General features: G+C 45.5%; 4 protein-coding genes across 4 annotated transcripts; 3 read left to right on the top strand and 1 right to left on the bottom strand.

Moving 5' to 3' along the window:
- Positions 1-949: 949 nt before the first annotated feature.
- On the top strand, positions 950-1,494 carry CCR75_006815 (uncharacterized protein; the record flags this gene model as incomplete). Its single annotated transcript, XM_067964882.1, has 2 exons — positions 950-957; positions 999-1,494. 2 exons carry the CDS (start codon positions 950-952, stop codon positions 1,492-1,494), a joined length of 504 nt encoding a protein of 167 aa, XP_067814495.1.
- A 1,592-nt stretch (positions 1,495-3,086) lies between these two features.
- CCR75_006816 (uncharacterized protein) lies at positions 3,087-5,288 on the top strand (the record flags this gene model as incomplete). The annotated part of the gene is made up of 2 exons (XM_067964883.1): positions 3,087-5,042; positions 5,113-5,288. The coding sequence occupies 2 exons, from the start codon at positions 3,087-3,089 to the stop codon at positions 5,224-5,226; spliced, it is 2,070 nt and encodes a 689-aa protein (XP_067814665.1). The 3' UTR covers positions 5,227-5,288.
- Positions 5,289-11,637: 6,349 nt separating this feature from the next.
- On the bottom strand, positions 11,638-12,654 carry CCR75_006817 (uncharacterized protein; the record flags this gene model as incomplete). The annotated part of the gene is made up of 2 exons (XM_067964884.1): positions 11,638-12,222; positions 12,559-12,654. 2 exons carry the CDS (start codon positions 12,652-12,654, stop codon positions 11,638-11,640), a joined length of 681 nt encoding a protein of 226 aa, XP_067814666.1.
- A 61-nt stretch (positions 12,655-12,715) lies between these two features.
- On the top strand, positions 12,716-13,273 carry CCR75_006818 (uncharacterized protein; the record flags this gene model as incomplete). Its single annotated transcript, XM_067964885.1, has 1 exon — positions 12,716-13,273. One exon carries the CDS (start codon positions 12,716-12,718, stop codon positions 13,271-13,273), a length of 558 nt encoding a protein of 185 aa, XP_067814673.1.
- Between the last annotated feature and the right edge of the window lie 544 nt (positions 13,274-13,817).

Raw genomic sequence — 13,817 nt, 5'->3', positions numbered from 1 at the left:
GCGTCATCAGTTACGCGAGGTATCTATAAAGATACGCTCGCAATACATATTAAATGATATCTATAGAGATAATATTTTAATTGGTAAAAATAGGTATTTGTACTTAATTCTATTAAATATAAATCAGTCTGAGAATTACTACCTACTTGGTAAGTGCGCACGAGGAGACGGGTTACTGCTCCCGTGACGACACTTTACCAGAGTTCTTAGTGTGTTGGGTGAGGTCGCTTGCGCGCCCACCACAACTACCTCACTGCACGCAAGAGAAGCAGGTTTAACCGCTTCCTCGCTGTGCTAGGGTGTGTGCTTAAGTAGAGCGTGGCCGCATTACGACGTGCCCGCCTACAAGGGAAGTCTTCCTCTGCACGTACAGTGTACGTCACATAACGAAAGGCACCACTCACAACTGAATCAGTGTGAAGTGGACTTGTACTGAAACAGTACAAGTCGTAGTGCCCCGTTACAGGCAGAGGAAGACTCTCTTAAATCACTTGCTTTAATTTCTTTTTTAAAGTAAAGTGTATTTAATATAATCAAGTTCTTTTGTTTCTATCTACATAATACTAACTATATTATACACTTATACAAAACATGTAACAAAGTCTTATCTGTATCTCTCTTTGCGCACGTTTAGTGCTGACTGGACCGCGGAGCAAGTAGATAAAATGGCCTATATCTACCAATGGATAAGCTTTCCGAATATTACTATGTAAAATAAAATTCTCCAAAATTTTATCTACCATTTAGATAATATATTAATTAACAACCTTTAAGTGTTAATTTCATGTATCAGTGTCCTGCTATCCATATCTTGCAAGATTTATCGTCAGTGCTGAAGCCATTGCCCCAAAAGTTAAAGCAAAAAGTATAGATTCACTGCCATACAAATCTTAGGTGATCAGGCATCTCGTGACTAAACTTAATTTCATTTTGTCAGACTCGAAGCATAATGGTCGCGTCAACGACTTCATTTTTGTTGCTCTTCTTATTTGCTGTAGGTACTTCTTCGCTTGCTGTGCCTCCTTCGCATCGCTCTGTGGTCGCTGGCGCGAACAAGACCCTGAAGATGCAGATGATTTTGACAAGCGTGAGATGGAAAATTGTGTGCCACACGACATCCGCTCGTCCGTCGTGGGATCGCGCGCCGTCGTAGAGTGGGCCACGCGGCGCACGTACATCCGTAAAGTGAAGCTTCAAAAGGCAAATGACCATTTTACTGGGCTTATTAACCCATGGCGCTCTTGTCATGACGTAGCTGCCCATGTGGAGGTGCGGTATCGCCGGTTGGGTGACAATGATACAGTGCTCGTTATTGACGGGAATGAAGAACTTTTTCTAAGAGAAAAGGCAGTCACATACACAGCTGAAGGAGCTACATTAACATCACACACGGCATCCATTGATCTACCATTAAAATATTTGGGCACTGGGGTACGAATTTATTGTCGGTTCCGTGTTCCACGGCTGGTCTGCGACGCATCGTCTGGGGAATAATATCCCATACCGAAGCGATGCGTGGGAACGTTGCCGACCAAAACACGTGCATACAGCGTATGGGCATACAGCGGGAAGCCTAGCAGTGCAATGGATGACCAAAGAGTTCTGTGGGGAAGGATATTCTCAGCTGCAAATGGTGGAAGGCTATCACGCTCATATTGAAGTCGAGGACCCGAACTTGACTTCCGTGGCTGCTTGGGCGAACACAACGCTCTTTGGGGATGATGGCGATGCGCAGTCTAAGCGCTGGCTGCATGTAGTGAGACTAATTGGACTGAAGGCGGACACGAGATATACGTACGAAGTGGGCAATGCACAATACGCTTCGTGGTCGATTCCGTATGTGACGAAGACACCTCCAGCACCATTGGCGAATAGGAGGAAGCCGACGCCGACTCGATTTTTAATAACAGGAGATATTGGATACCAGAACGCGGCTACCTTGCCTATGATGCAGTCTGAGGTTGCAGAAGGATTTGTAGATGGCGTGGTATCCGTTGGTGACTATGCATACGATTCACATATGATTAATGGTTGGAGACAGCTTTATGCATGAAATCGAGCCTATTGCTGCAAGTGTCCCTTTCATGGTGTGTCTAGGCAACCAGGCAACCAGGAAACTCACAACAATTTCAGCCACTACTCGCAAAGATTTCTTCTTATGCCAAGCAACGAAACGAAGGTGTGCAAACTGTCCACATTGGCGGACGCTAAAATGCAGCAGAACCCATTGAGGTACCAAACAATTGGTTCTACTCGTTCGATGTAGGACTTGCGAATTTTGCAGTAATTTCAACAGAAATTTATTTTAAGAAAAATCTCGCAGAAGACGGCGACATATTGGCCCGGCAGGAAGCCTGGCTAGAACGAGATCTCATGAAGGCCAATGCAAACCTTGGCCAGACTCCGTGGCTTGAAGTAATTGGGCACCGCCAAATGTATCGCACGTCGGATTACACCAATTGTGGCAAGAAGGCTGCTATGCTGAGAGACAAACTAGAGAATATTTTTTTAGCACGGAGTAGACTTATATCTCTGCGGTCACCAACACAATTACGAGCGCGTGCTTGATATATACAAAATGAAAACTTGGAAGCGAACTCGCAACAAGCGTGCTACAACGCACATTAAGACAGGTGCATCAGGCCAGTACTTGACGTCAATAATGCGAAAGTCGTTCGAGAAACCCCCCGAAGTATGGGATGCCTTTCGCAATTCTATCTTTGGCTACTCGCGCATGAATGTCGTAAATGCCTCGCATCTGCACTGGTAACGAGTCGAAGCTGATCCAGAAAATCCAGCAGCGCGCGGGCTTTACGGACAGGTTGTCGACGACGTGTGGCTCGTTCAGGAAAAGCATGGCAGCTTCAGACAATTGTAACAAGCTTTATAATCGTAATTCTGTAAATTTTAATAGAGAAGCATATCCTAAATTCAGCGTAAACAAATGGCTTACTTAGTAATTAATTGAAAATAAGTATTTGTTTGCTATTATGGATTGTGCCTTTGTATTTAAAAAACGGTCTTATCAGAAATTGTTTTAGCCCATTGGTTAAATCCTTATTCCACGCCAATAGTTTTTTTGAACAATGATGACGGACGCTACGCCCGAGAATCGCAGCGTGAAGCAACCTACGTGGTATCCACCGCGGCCCATCGAGGGTCTCACAGAATACTGGAGGACGCACTACCCACTTTGTCTGTACAATAGCATGACGCGTTCCAAGAACGCTTTCGTGCCCATGCAAGGCAAGCGCGTGCTCTGGTACATGTGTGGCCCCACGGTTTATGATCAGACGCATTTGGGACATGGCCGCACTTACACATGCTTCGACTATGTCCGCCGTATACTTGAAGAATATTTTGGTCTGGAAGTAGAGCTCGTCATGAATATCACGGATATTGATGATAAGATAATTCTGCGTGCTGCTGAAAATGGTTGGAGTGAGGCCAACCTTGGCCAGGATTTGCCTGCAGACAAAGACGTCAGGGCCAAACTTGCCATGAAATGGGCTTCCGAGCAGCCTGCTGAAGACAATATGCGCCGCACGCGTGAGCTTTCGATGTTTTGGGAAAAGTCATTCCTGGACGACATGACCGCGCTTAATATCAAGACTCCAACAGTCATTACCCGCGTTAGTGAGTATGTTTCCGAAATTGTCGAATTTGTGGAGGGCATTATAAAGAATGGATACGCTTACGAAAGTAATGGCTCCGTGTACTTCGACACGGCTGCCTTTGGTCGCTCCGAGGGCAAAGCATACGGCAAGCTGCTTCCCGAAAACGTTGGCCAGTCTGAGCTGCTGGCTGAAGGTGAAGGTGCATTATCGACCGGGCAGTTCGACAAGCGCAACATCAGCGATTTCGCGTTGTGGAAAAAGTCAAAGAGTGGCGAGCCATTTTGGTCCTCGCCCTGGGGCGAAGGACGTCCTGGATGGCACATTGAGTGCTCGGCCATGGCGAGCGATGCAGTCAAGCACTTAGCTGGCGGCAAAATTGATATTCACTCGGGTGGCATTGACTTGCGCTTTCCGCACCACGACAATGAAATTGCTCAGTCGGAGGCATTCTTTGACTTTCCACAGTGGGTCAATTACTTTGTACACACGGGTCATTTAAATATTGAGGGGTTGAAAATGTCAAAAAGTCTAAAAAACTTTGTCAAGATCCAAGAGGCGCTGCGGGATAACACTGCGCGACAGTTGCGCTTTCTGTTCTTGCTGCATAAGTACAATGTTCCGATGGACTATAACGACAATTCGATGGATGAAGCCGTGGGTATTGATCGATTTTTTACAGAGTTCTTTGCTAACGTCAAGGCCCGTCTCCGCGAACTAGGTGTGGAAAAGACTCAAAAGTGGACACCTGTGGAGAAAATGCTGCACGGTGCGCTGCTCGACTGCAAGTCAAAGGTATTTCGCGCACTTTGCGACGATATTAATACACCATTGGCGCTGCTACATTTGCAGCAGCTGGCCAAAGAAGTCAATCGCTACATGGCAAGTGGTATTGAAATACAAGTCTCGATGGTGCTTCGTGCGAGTGCCGAGTACATCACTCGCATTTTGTCGATCTTTGGACTGGTAACGTCGGCCACGGACATTGGTTTTCCTCTTGGCTTTGGAAATTCTGCTGCTGCCGATCAGGAGGCTGTTCTGGCACCGGTACTTAATATCTTTGCACAATTCCGAGATGAAGTACGGGAAGCCGCTCGGCTCGCAACTGCCGAAGGAGGCGATTTAAAATCGCTAGCAGGCGCCGTTTTGCGTATGTGTGATGTAGTGCGTGATGAGAAATTGCCTTATGCCGGAGTGCGTCTGGAAGACCGCTCTGTTGGTGCTGCTGTGTGGAAGCTGGTCAATCAAGACGAGCTGATTGAGGAGCTTGAGAAGAAAAAAATGGAAAAGATTAAAAAGGAAGAGCAGAAGCGCTTGCAGTTAGCGGAGGAGACTCGAAAGAAGGCGAAGCTGACGGAAAAGGCAAAAGTTTCCCCAAACGATATGTTTCTGGGCATGATGGACAAGTATTCCAAGTTTGACAAAAATGTGAGGCAGTATCAATTCTATGCTTTGTGCAATCTTGTATCTAATGCCGTATATCGTGTTTGAATTTTAGGGTTTACCGACACATGATGCTACAGGTGAGCCATTAAGCAAGGGTCAAACAAAGAAGCTAGCAAAGGAGCAAGTTAAGCAGAAGGCACTTTATGAGAAGCACAACTGCAATTAGACTAAAGAGAACATTTGAGCTTCTCCAGTGAATAATATATACGTATTGAAAAAGAAATTGAGGAGATTTACGATTTCGCTTAGAAACCACATACCGTTAATATTTAAAAAAAAAACGAAAAGTTGTCGAAGGCAAATACGTGCATTATTAATAATTGAACCATCACTATTTCAATCACATTACAACATTAGCGTTGCTGTGTAGTGTTTGCATGACACTCATCGAGTGAATAATTTTTGTCTCGGCAATTGCATATATGTTTTATCTAGCGAGTTGAATGTATCACTGGAAACTATATCGTACTATTATAATCCAGCAATGGGAAAATCCTGACAGTCATTGTAACTCGTGATACGTGTTGAGCTACACATTCCAATTGGTTGTGTTCTACTCTAGTCCAACGGCCACATCCTATTCGCATGGGTACATCCAAGGCTGCTGCAACAAATGGTTAAAGACCAGACAAACGAGCCATTTAAAGTTGATTTTTCAGCTTGAAAACTAGCCAATCATGTCGAGTTATATCAAGCTGACGGGATTTTACCAAAACCTACCTCAGAATTATTACACAATATTGTCCGATTGGATTTCGACTCCGAGCCACGTTGACCTTATTAGAGCGTTGCGCCTTCTGTTTCCGACTAATGAAAAGCCGTACCGGATACACTTTTGCTACCTTCAAAAAGGGTCGTATATGCCTAGTGATACAATTTTTTTAATAGCTATGTAAAAACTTTGGCTCGCTTTTGTCTAAATTCTCGCTAATCCTTTTTCGGCGAAGAGTGGAATCACACCAACTTCACACTTTAGAAAGGATCATAACCAGTTCCCGCTTCTCAAACTAATACCGGCTTTAAACGTCGTTCATGCTATTCGCCAACAATTATGTAGTCGCTAGTGGTAGCTAGATAGCGATACTACCTAGGCCTTTCTGAGTTTGACAGAGCGGGCTTCATCCGACAAGTTTGCTTCCACACTCAGCCCGTTGATTATGGGGGCTGATGTAAAATCGTCGGAGGCTACTCCTAGCTTTCTTTACATACATCTGTGAGGGCTAGCCGTACTGGTCTCGGTCATCAATCTTCTTGTGACCGAGAACAAAGTTCTTAACGGCGACAAGCTCCCCAGTAACTAAATAAATCTTGCCCACTGGCTCGGAGACGCATAGCGCCATCCGGATGAACTCTTTTAAGACTTCACGTATTCTTGTCGGTCTCCAAAAATCCCTTCTTGTCTCTCGATGGCACCATAATGCAGGCGGCCCTTAGCGTAGATTAAAATCATAACGCGTACCCCGTTGAGGTTCGTCGTGGGCATCAGTATGTGACTCGACGTTTTTCACAAGTGCCGCTAAAATTAAATCATGAGGTTGCTGTCGTGTTTGTATACCAGTGGCCTGAACCATAAGTACACATTGCGATAGCTCCACTTCAAAAATCAGACATTTTTCATCACGCGTCTCGAGTAAACGCTGTGTACCACGACGACCTAGTACATATCCTTTAGCATCCAATTTTCCATACGAAATCAAAACGTGAGCAAGTCCGACCGCGAAATAAACTTATGTAAGCTTTACAGTGTGTGTCTTGCCACCCGCAGATAATTGCAGTGTCACACTTCCCACTTTGCGGATCATAAGCTCTTCTCCATTAGTCTGAATACACACGCCTTTGGCGTCACGTCTTCCAACTACAATTCATCGCTGCATTAATGACGGCTTGATCCACTATATATATCCAGCGGTCATTAGGAAAAACTCCCTGTGCTGATATCGCCAGCGTAAAGTTTGCGGTACCTTTTGAAACTTCACTGCTGCGATTAGGATACATCTGTCTTAAATGTCCAATCTCTCCACATTCATGACAACTTCGAGTCTCATGAAATCACGGCTCTCGGGCGACGTTCGCAACACCTCTCGACACTTGTTCCTTTGTCACGGATTCCCAAGCTTGGGCAAAATGGGCCATCTCTTCAGCTTGCTGCAAATAATCCGTCATTCCAGCATCTACCTTCGCCATCAGCACTACCCTCATGTCTTCTGACGCGTATTGTACTATGTTGTTAAGGACCAGGTATTCTACAGCTCCTTCCGACACTTCCGCCACAGCCACCAGATAGAGAAAATGCTCAATTACTATTTTCTTCGGGTCTTTCGGCTTTGATAACAGTCTCATCGATTGTGCCGGAGCGAATTGTGTTTTAAATGCCTCAAGCATTTTCTCCATTGCGTATTTAAGGGTGGCATCTGATTCCACCAAGTTTCCAGTCGTTTATGATAGTAACGCTCGGCTACGCATCGGAGATAGTGTCCGGGAAGATCAACTTTGACGTCTTCCGGCCATAGAAAACCACAGGCTGGTTGGGTCAAATTTACCTGTCTTTCGAAACGACGTCCCCACTCCAAAAATCCAGAGCCAAGTCCTTCGTACAGTTCCGCTCCATCAAACATACGAATTGCAAGCTTTTTGTTTGCGTCAGGGTACCTCACAACCTGCTCCATATGCTGTGCTGGTCCTCCAGCATCGTTCATGTGGTGGTGATGCACTGGTAGAACAGCCTGGTGATCGATCACGGCGGCGTCGTAAACTCTTTCCAACCGCGACCGTGGTAATTCATGATCGTGTTGCCGGTGTCCAATGTATCCTGGCATCTCCGCAGGCCTATCCGCCTTGACCCACTCAGTGCATCGATATGCATTCGTGGCCCACGTCCCAGTCCCGATGTAAACAAATTATTTCTTGGTGACATCTGAACATCTTCCACATTCTTGTTTACACGTTGCCCTCCAGAAAGCTGTCCATGAATCTTGCATTGTGATTCTTCCAAGCGATTTAATCGTCCCATCAACCCACGCATGAGCTGTAACATCTCACTGTCTTCGGTGCGTTTGGGTGATGACCGTTTCATATCCGGCTACCTCGGCTCTTCATGTGTGGAATACGCTCAAGGATTTTTACATTCGGGCAACGTTGCACAATCTAGTGTCGATGACCCGTCGTCTCCGTGACTTTAAGATGGAAGACGGAATGACGATGTCCAAGCAACTCGACAGTTTTGATGAACTGGTCGTGGATATGCTGACACTGGATGAAGCTCGACAATTGGTGATTCTTCTGCGCAGTCTTTCGGATAAATATGGAATGATATCCTCCACCGTGAAAGTTTCAAGAACACCACGCTTGTCGAGGTAAAGAAGAAGCTTCTGGAAGAATTTGGACGACTGGAGAAGAAGAAAAGTCAAGCGTGCACTCAAGATGACCCAAATAATGGAAGCAAGTTTAGAAGCTCGAAGAGTTTAAAGACTGCAAAGGGACATGGTAAAAGAGGGTACGGCTCATGAAAAGTGAAAGCTTCGAAGGTAAGTGCTTCATTTACAACCAGGTCGGGTATTTCAAGCGTCATTGCCCCACCCAGAACGGCAATGGTGACGGAGGTGGTCGATCAGGCGGTTGGTTAATTGATAGGTACACATGTATTTCAAGCGTGGTTGCCCCACCGAGAACGGCAATGGTGACGGAGGTGGTCGATCAGGCGGTTGGTTAATTGATAGGTTCACATTTCCCCGTATCGCGACGAATTCATCGGGTACGAAACACTTCCAAGCGTCATTGAGGTTACCATTGCAAATGGTAAGAAACTTTGTGTTGCGGAAAGGGTGAAGTGCTCTTGTAGGACACCGAAGGCAAATGAATACATGAAGCGGAAGCTCTCCAGGTTTAAATCGACGATTGCTGTCCGTCTGCAAATTGACAGACTGAGGCATGAGTGTGGAATTTTGTCAAGATTCATGGATTATTTAAAACAAGTCAAAGGAAGTGGCATCCGGACAAAAATCGGAAGTGGCATCCGGACAAAAATCGGCAAGACATCCGTGCTAAAATGTCATCAAGACATGGCACAGTATTTGTAATACGCTCAATTTGAAGATGAGCGGAAGCTATAACATGCTTGAATGGGGCACCCAAGCGAAGAAATACAGTTGAAAATACAACTAGCAGGACGAGGTTACCAATGATCAAGAAAAAGAAGGTCAATAATTTGTCCGGTGGTTGCATAAAAGCAAACTGACGGTGGAAAGATTCCCGTCGCAATCCCAAGCACGCGCATCAGTTATACTGGAGCTTGTATTGTACACACGGACGCGATCGGCCCCATAAAGACAATGTCAAAAGGTGATGCAAAGTACGTGCTCACTTTTGTGGCGGCCATTCTCGTGTGGTGACATAATCCCTCAAGGCAAAGACAGAAGTATTAATGAAGTTTAAGAAGTTCAAGGCAAAGACAGAAGTATTAATGAAGTTTAAGAAGTTCAAGACACTATACGAAAGACAGTGAAACGCTAGCGTCAAGTGCTTACGTTCGTACAACGGATCGGAATTCGGAAACAAAGCGATGAGCAAAAACTGTTCGAATAATGGAATCGTACACCAGAAAACGGTACCATATAGCCCACAGCAAAACGGTGTGGCGGAACGAGCCAACCGGACAATCACGGAGAAGGCAAGATCGATGATGCACTTCATAGGCAATTCGATGGATTGTGGGCAGAAGCGGTCAACACAGCAGTATACCTGATTAACCGGTCGACTGGCAGGGTACATCCCGGTACCGCACCTTAAGAATAGGATTTCGGGTGAAGCCATGCATTGAACACCTGCGTGTATGGGTTATGCACACGTGGATAAGATTAAGCGTACCTAGTTGGACCCAAAAGTGTATAAGTGTTTGTTCATGGTATGCAGAAAATACGAAAGGATACAGGTATACGACTTGGACTCCGACAAGCTGCAAGTTGTACGAACAGTAAAGTTCGACGAACGGGAAGTCAGTGGAACATGTGACACCCCGACATAAGACGATCATCCAGGTTATTGAAGATAATGATGACACGATCTATCCCGAACACGTGGAGAGACCGACTCAAGATGAGCCGATGCAGTGTCCGGACGAGTTTGTTGAAGACACCGTGATGCAAGTACTGGACGACCACGAGCCCTCCTGATTGAAGCTGACAGAGTTTTAAAGAATGAAAAGCGACATGGTATTCCGACCCAATTAGCTAGAGCACGTCGCAGTCAAGAACCAGTGCTCATGCTTGAGAACGGACTGGAATCGGATGATGATGAAGAATGTGACGATCATTATTACTCACTATCTTTTAAGAGATTACAGTTTGAGAGCCGCGTCCGATGATAACGTCCACTTGAGACCTCTTTGCAAGCGAGTTCATTCGCGAAGCACGCTTCGTAAGCACCTCCATCGGCAATGCTCGGATTTGATTGCGCTTGTCGGGCTGTGATTGAAAATATATATGCATACTCAACCAAAACGACAAAGACAGTCGACTTGCACATATCATCGAGCGAACCATGTTAAGAAGTGTCCAGTGCATTCGCTTAGCTTTTTCATTCGATGCTTGATTTCTCGCTTCTCTGACTTGTCTTTGGACACCGATGTCCCCGCCGCCAAGTATTTTTCTTATACTCTTCATCATGACTCTCCACTCTTAAGCAAATAAATGTCCCCACCGCCACGTTTTTTTCTGCAATTTGGAACTTCTCAAGATTTCAGCACAATATTTTACTCTTCATCATGACTCCCTATATCGTTATGTCAAAATTGTTAGTAGTCGCATCACGCGTAAGGAAGGCTTGGTGTCAGGTAAGAAGAAAGGGATGCCGATCTTTCAGTGCCACTATTTTATGCAACTCCATGACTGTCACCTCCGCAACTTGTTACCAGCAGGGACATGCCTTTAATACAATGCTTTTTTAGCACTTTTGTTTAGTAAAGTTGGGCGGTCGCTCCCTATCTATGTCCGAGATGAGCAGGATTTCTTCCGACAGTTTTGCAGTAACTTAATTCGAATAGCACCAATAAGTATGCACCATGAACAAAACTTACGCAGAGGTCATAAATGGGTAGCACTACAATTGCATGATAATTCCGACTACCATAAAGCCTGGCAATTCAGCATGCACGTTTATGAATGTAAGCGCAGCCAAAGTCGCGAGGTCCACCACCGTCAGCGACAGAGAAATAGAACTCGACTGTGTGATTGTCTGCTTGGGATGCGCCAATTTAAATACACAAGACGCATCCTGATAAAAACGCCTTTGCATCTGCCACATGTATTTTGGATCTTTATTACTTCAGCGATGGAAGATTTTGACCTTGAAGCCGAACCGCTAATGCTACGTCCGAACTATAGCGATGATCTAAAGGTATTAGCCGCAATCACCGAATTAATCAGCTGCCATCCTTAGAAATGCATCCTACAACAATTCTTCGCAACGCCTTCACGTACTCACTGTGAATCTAAAAGTGGTTTATAAAGAGCGCCTTTAACTTCCTCTTATTAAACGCCCAACAGACACAATCCGTAACTTATCGTGCTATTGACATGCAATTTTAAAAACTATGACCAACGTGGCGCTTGTATGCTTCCACGACATTATGCAGCAGCATCGCAATTGTCATAGGTCCCACGCCTCCAGGGACAGGAGTCACAGCTTTAGCTACCTTACAAGCCTCTGGTAAATGGACGTCACCAACGAGCTTCAAGCCGTCGAGATTTGCAATACCATGGAATTCTCCAGCTATATCGCGCACAAAATTGATACCTACATCAATCACAGTGGCGCCAGGTTTAAGCCAGTCGCCACGCACAAGATATGGCTGTCCACAGGCTGCCACGACCACATCAGCTTGACGCACATATGAAGGGAGATCCACTGTCTTCGAGTGACATACGATAGTCGTTGCGTCTCGCTTCTGCAGCAGCATACTCACTGGGTTTCCTACCAAATTACTACGTCCAATAATTACCGCCGTCTTGCCACGCAGTGATATATGCTGGTCATCCAGCAATGCTACTATTCCTTTGGCTGTGCATGGAATCAAGTACGGATATCTTCCGCGCATGGCTAGCTCCCCGGCATTAAAAGGATGCAATCCGTCAACGTCTTTAAGGTGGTGAATGTGATCAATAATTTGCTGAGCTTCTAGTCGCTTGCCTGGTAATGGTAGCTGCAATAGAATTCCGTCGATATTTGGGTCCTCGTTGAGCTCTTTAATCTTGCGCACGAGAGTGTCCTAAATATAGTAGTCAGCCTCCATGGAGTCTCGCGTGTGTCTGTACTGGCTGATGCTACCTGGGAGACGCTCTCATCAAAGAAAAAGTTATCGGAGCGTATTCCCGAGCGTCGACACGCCATGTTCTTGTTGCGCACGTACAGTGCCGAATCCTGGCGATCTCCCACCATTATTAGCCCCAAAGCTGGAGCCTACGAGTGATTAGCGTTTAAGTGCAACTGCAGAAAATAAACGCACCCTTCCATGTTTCGCCGTCAATGCAGCTACATTATTCTTAAGCGCTTCGCGTAGCGCCTTAGCTATAGCCTTGCCATCCAATATTCGCGCTGACATGATTGGATTATAACAATTATCAGCGTGATACTAATATAATAGTTTTTGTTTTTTCTAACATATGAAGCAAAATGTTATGATAGCGCCGACTGCGGCCGTGTGCACGGCAGCACAGCTTCAAGGCGCGATTACCATTGGAAATAATTGTGCTGTACACCCTGGTGCATCAGTGCGTTCTCCAGGTGGTATAATTGTAATGGGTGAGCGCTGCCTTGTGGAGGACGGCACCATTTTGGCAAACGACACACTAAACGTCATGGAAATCGGTAGCAATAATCTCTTTGAGAGCGGATGCGAGGTTCGAAGCCACAGCGTGGGAAATGGTAATTGGTTTGAACCTAAGTCGTTAGCGCTAGAAGGCTCCATTATCGGGAACAATTGCATCATCGGCAGCGGCGTTGTCGTGGCCGCTGGTGAGCTCGTGCCGGACAACTCGATCCTTGTGGCTGTGCAGACACCAGGGGGCGATATGCGGCGGATTGTGAGAGAGCAAAAGGATTATTTCGTCAAAGCCCACTCAACAATGATTCAAAAGTATGTCGATATTTTTTCAAGAGGTTCCAAAAGCATTTATGCGCTTGAGAAACATCACGACATGCGGGAGTTGAGCGAGCAATAAAAATCTTCGTCTTGTCGTTTTAAAAGCATCCTTTCCTGTTTCCCCTTGCCGCTTAAGAAAGAATCCTCGTCCTCATTTAAAGGAAGTTTTCATGATCACTTCAAAAAGTAATATTCTTTGGAATTGCGCGAATGTATTCAAGATACATCTGCGCGTTACGCCTTCGTAAAGCGCGTAGTCTTTATACATCTTATTTGTTGACAACGTTACAACTTTAGCCCTGATAATTGTCTCAGATCTTCAAACTACATGTTTTTAAGATGTGAAAGCATTATTGTCTAAACTAGAAATATGTGGCTCGGGTGTGGTTCAGATTTGTGACCAACCCGTGTGTATGTGATGCACATGAGTGCATTCACATTAGGAGGAATGACGCCTAGCGTCATCCGTTACGCGAGATATCTAGAAAGATACGCTCGCTGTAACGGGGCACTGCGACTTGTACTGTTTCAGTACAAGTCCACTTCACACTGCTTCAGATGTGAGTGGTGCCTCTCGTTAGGTGACGTACACGGTACGTATAGAGGAAGACTTCTCTTAAGGC

The sequence above is a fragment of the Bremia lactucae genome (assembly GCF_004359215.1).
Source record: "Bremia lactucae strain SF5 chromosome Unknown BlacSF5_NotPlaced_200_SHOA01000120.1_2678225bp, whole genome shotgun sequence".
Classification (NCBI taxonomy): Eukaryota; Oomycota; class Peronosporomycetes; order Peronosporales; family Peronosporaceae; genus Bremia; species Bremia lactucae.
The sequence above is the reverse complement of the archived record's forward strand: the minus strand, read 5'-3'. Positions and strand labels throughout refer to the sequence as shown.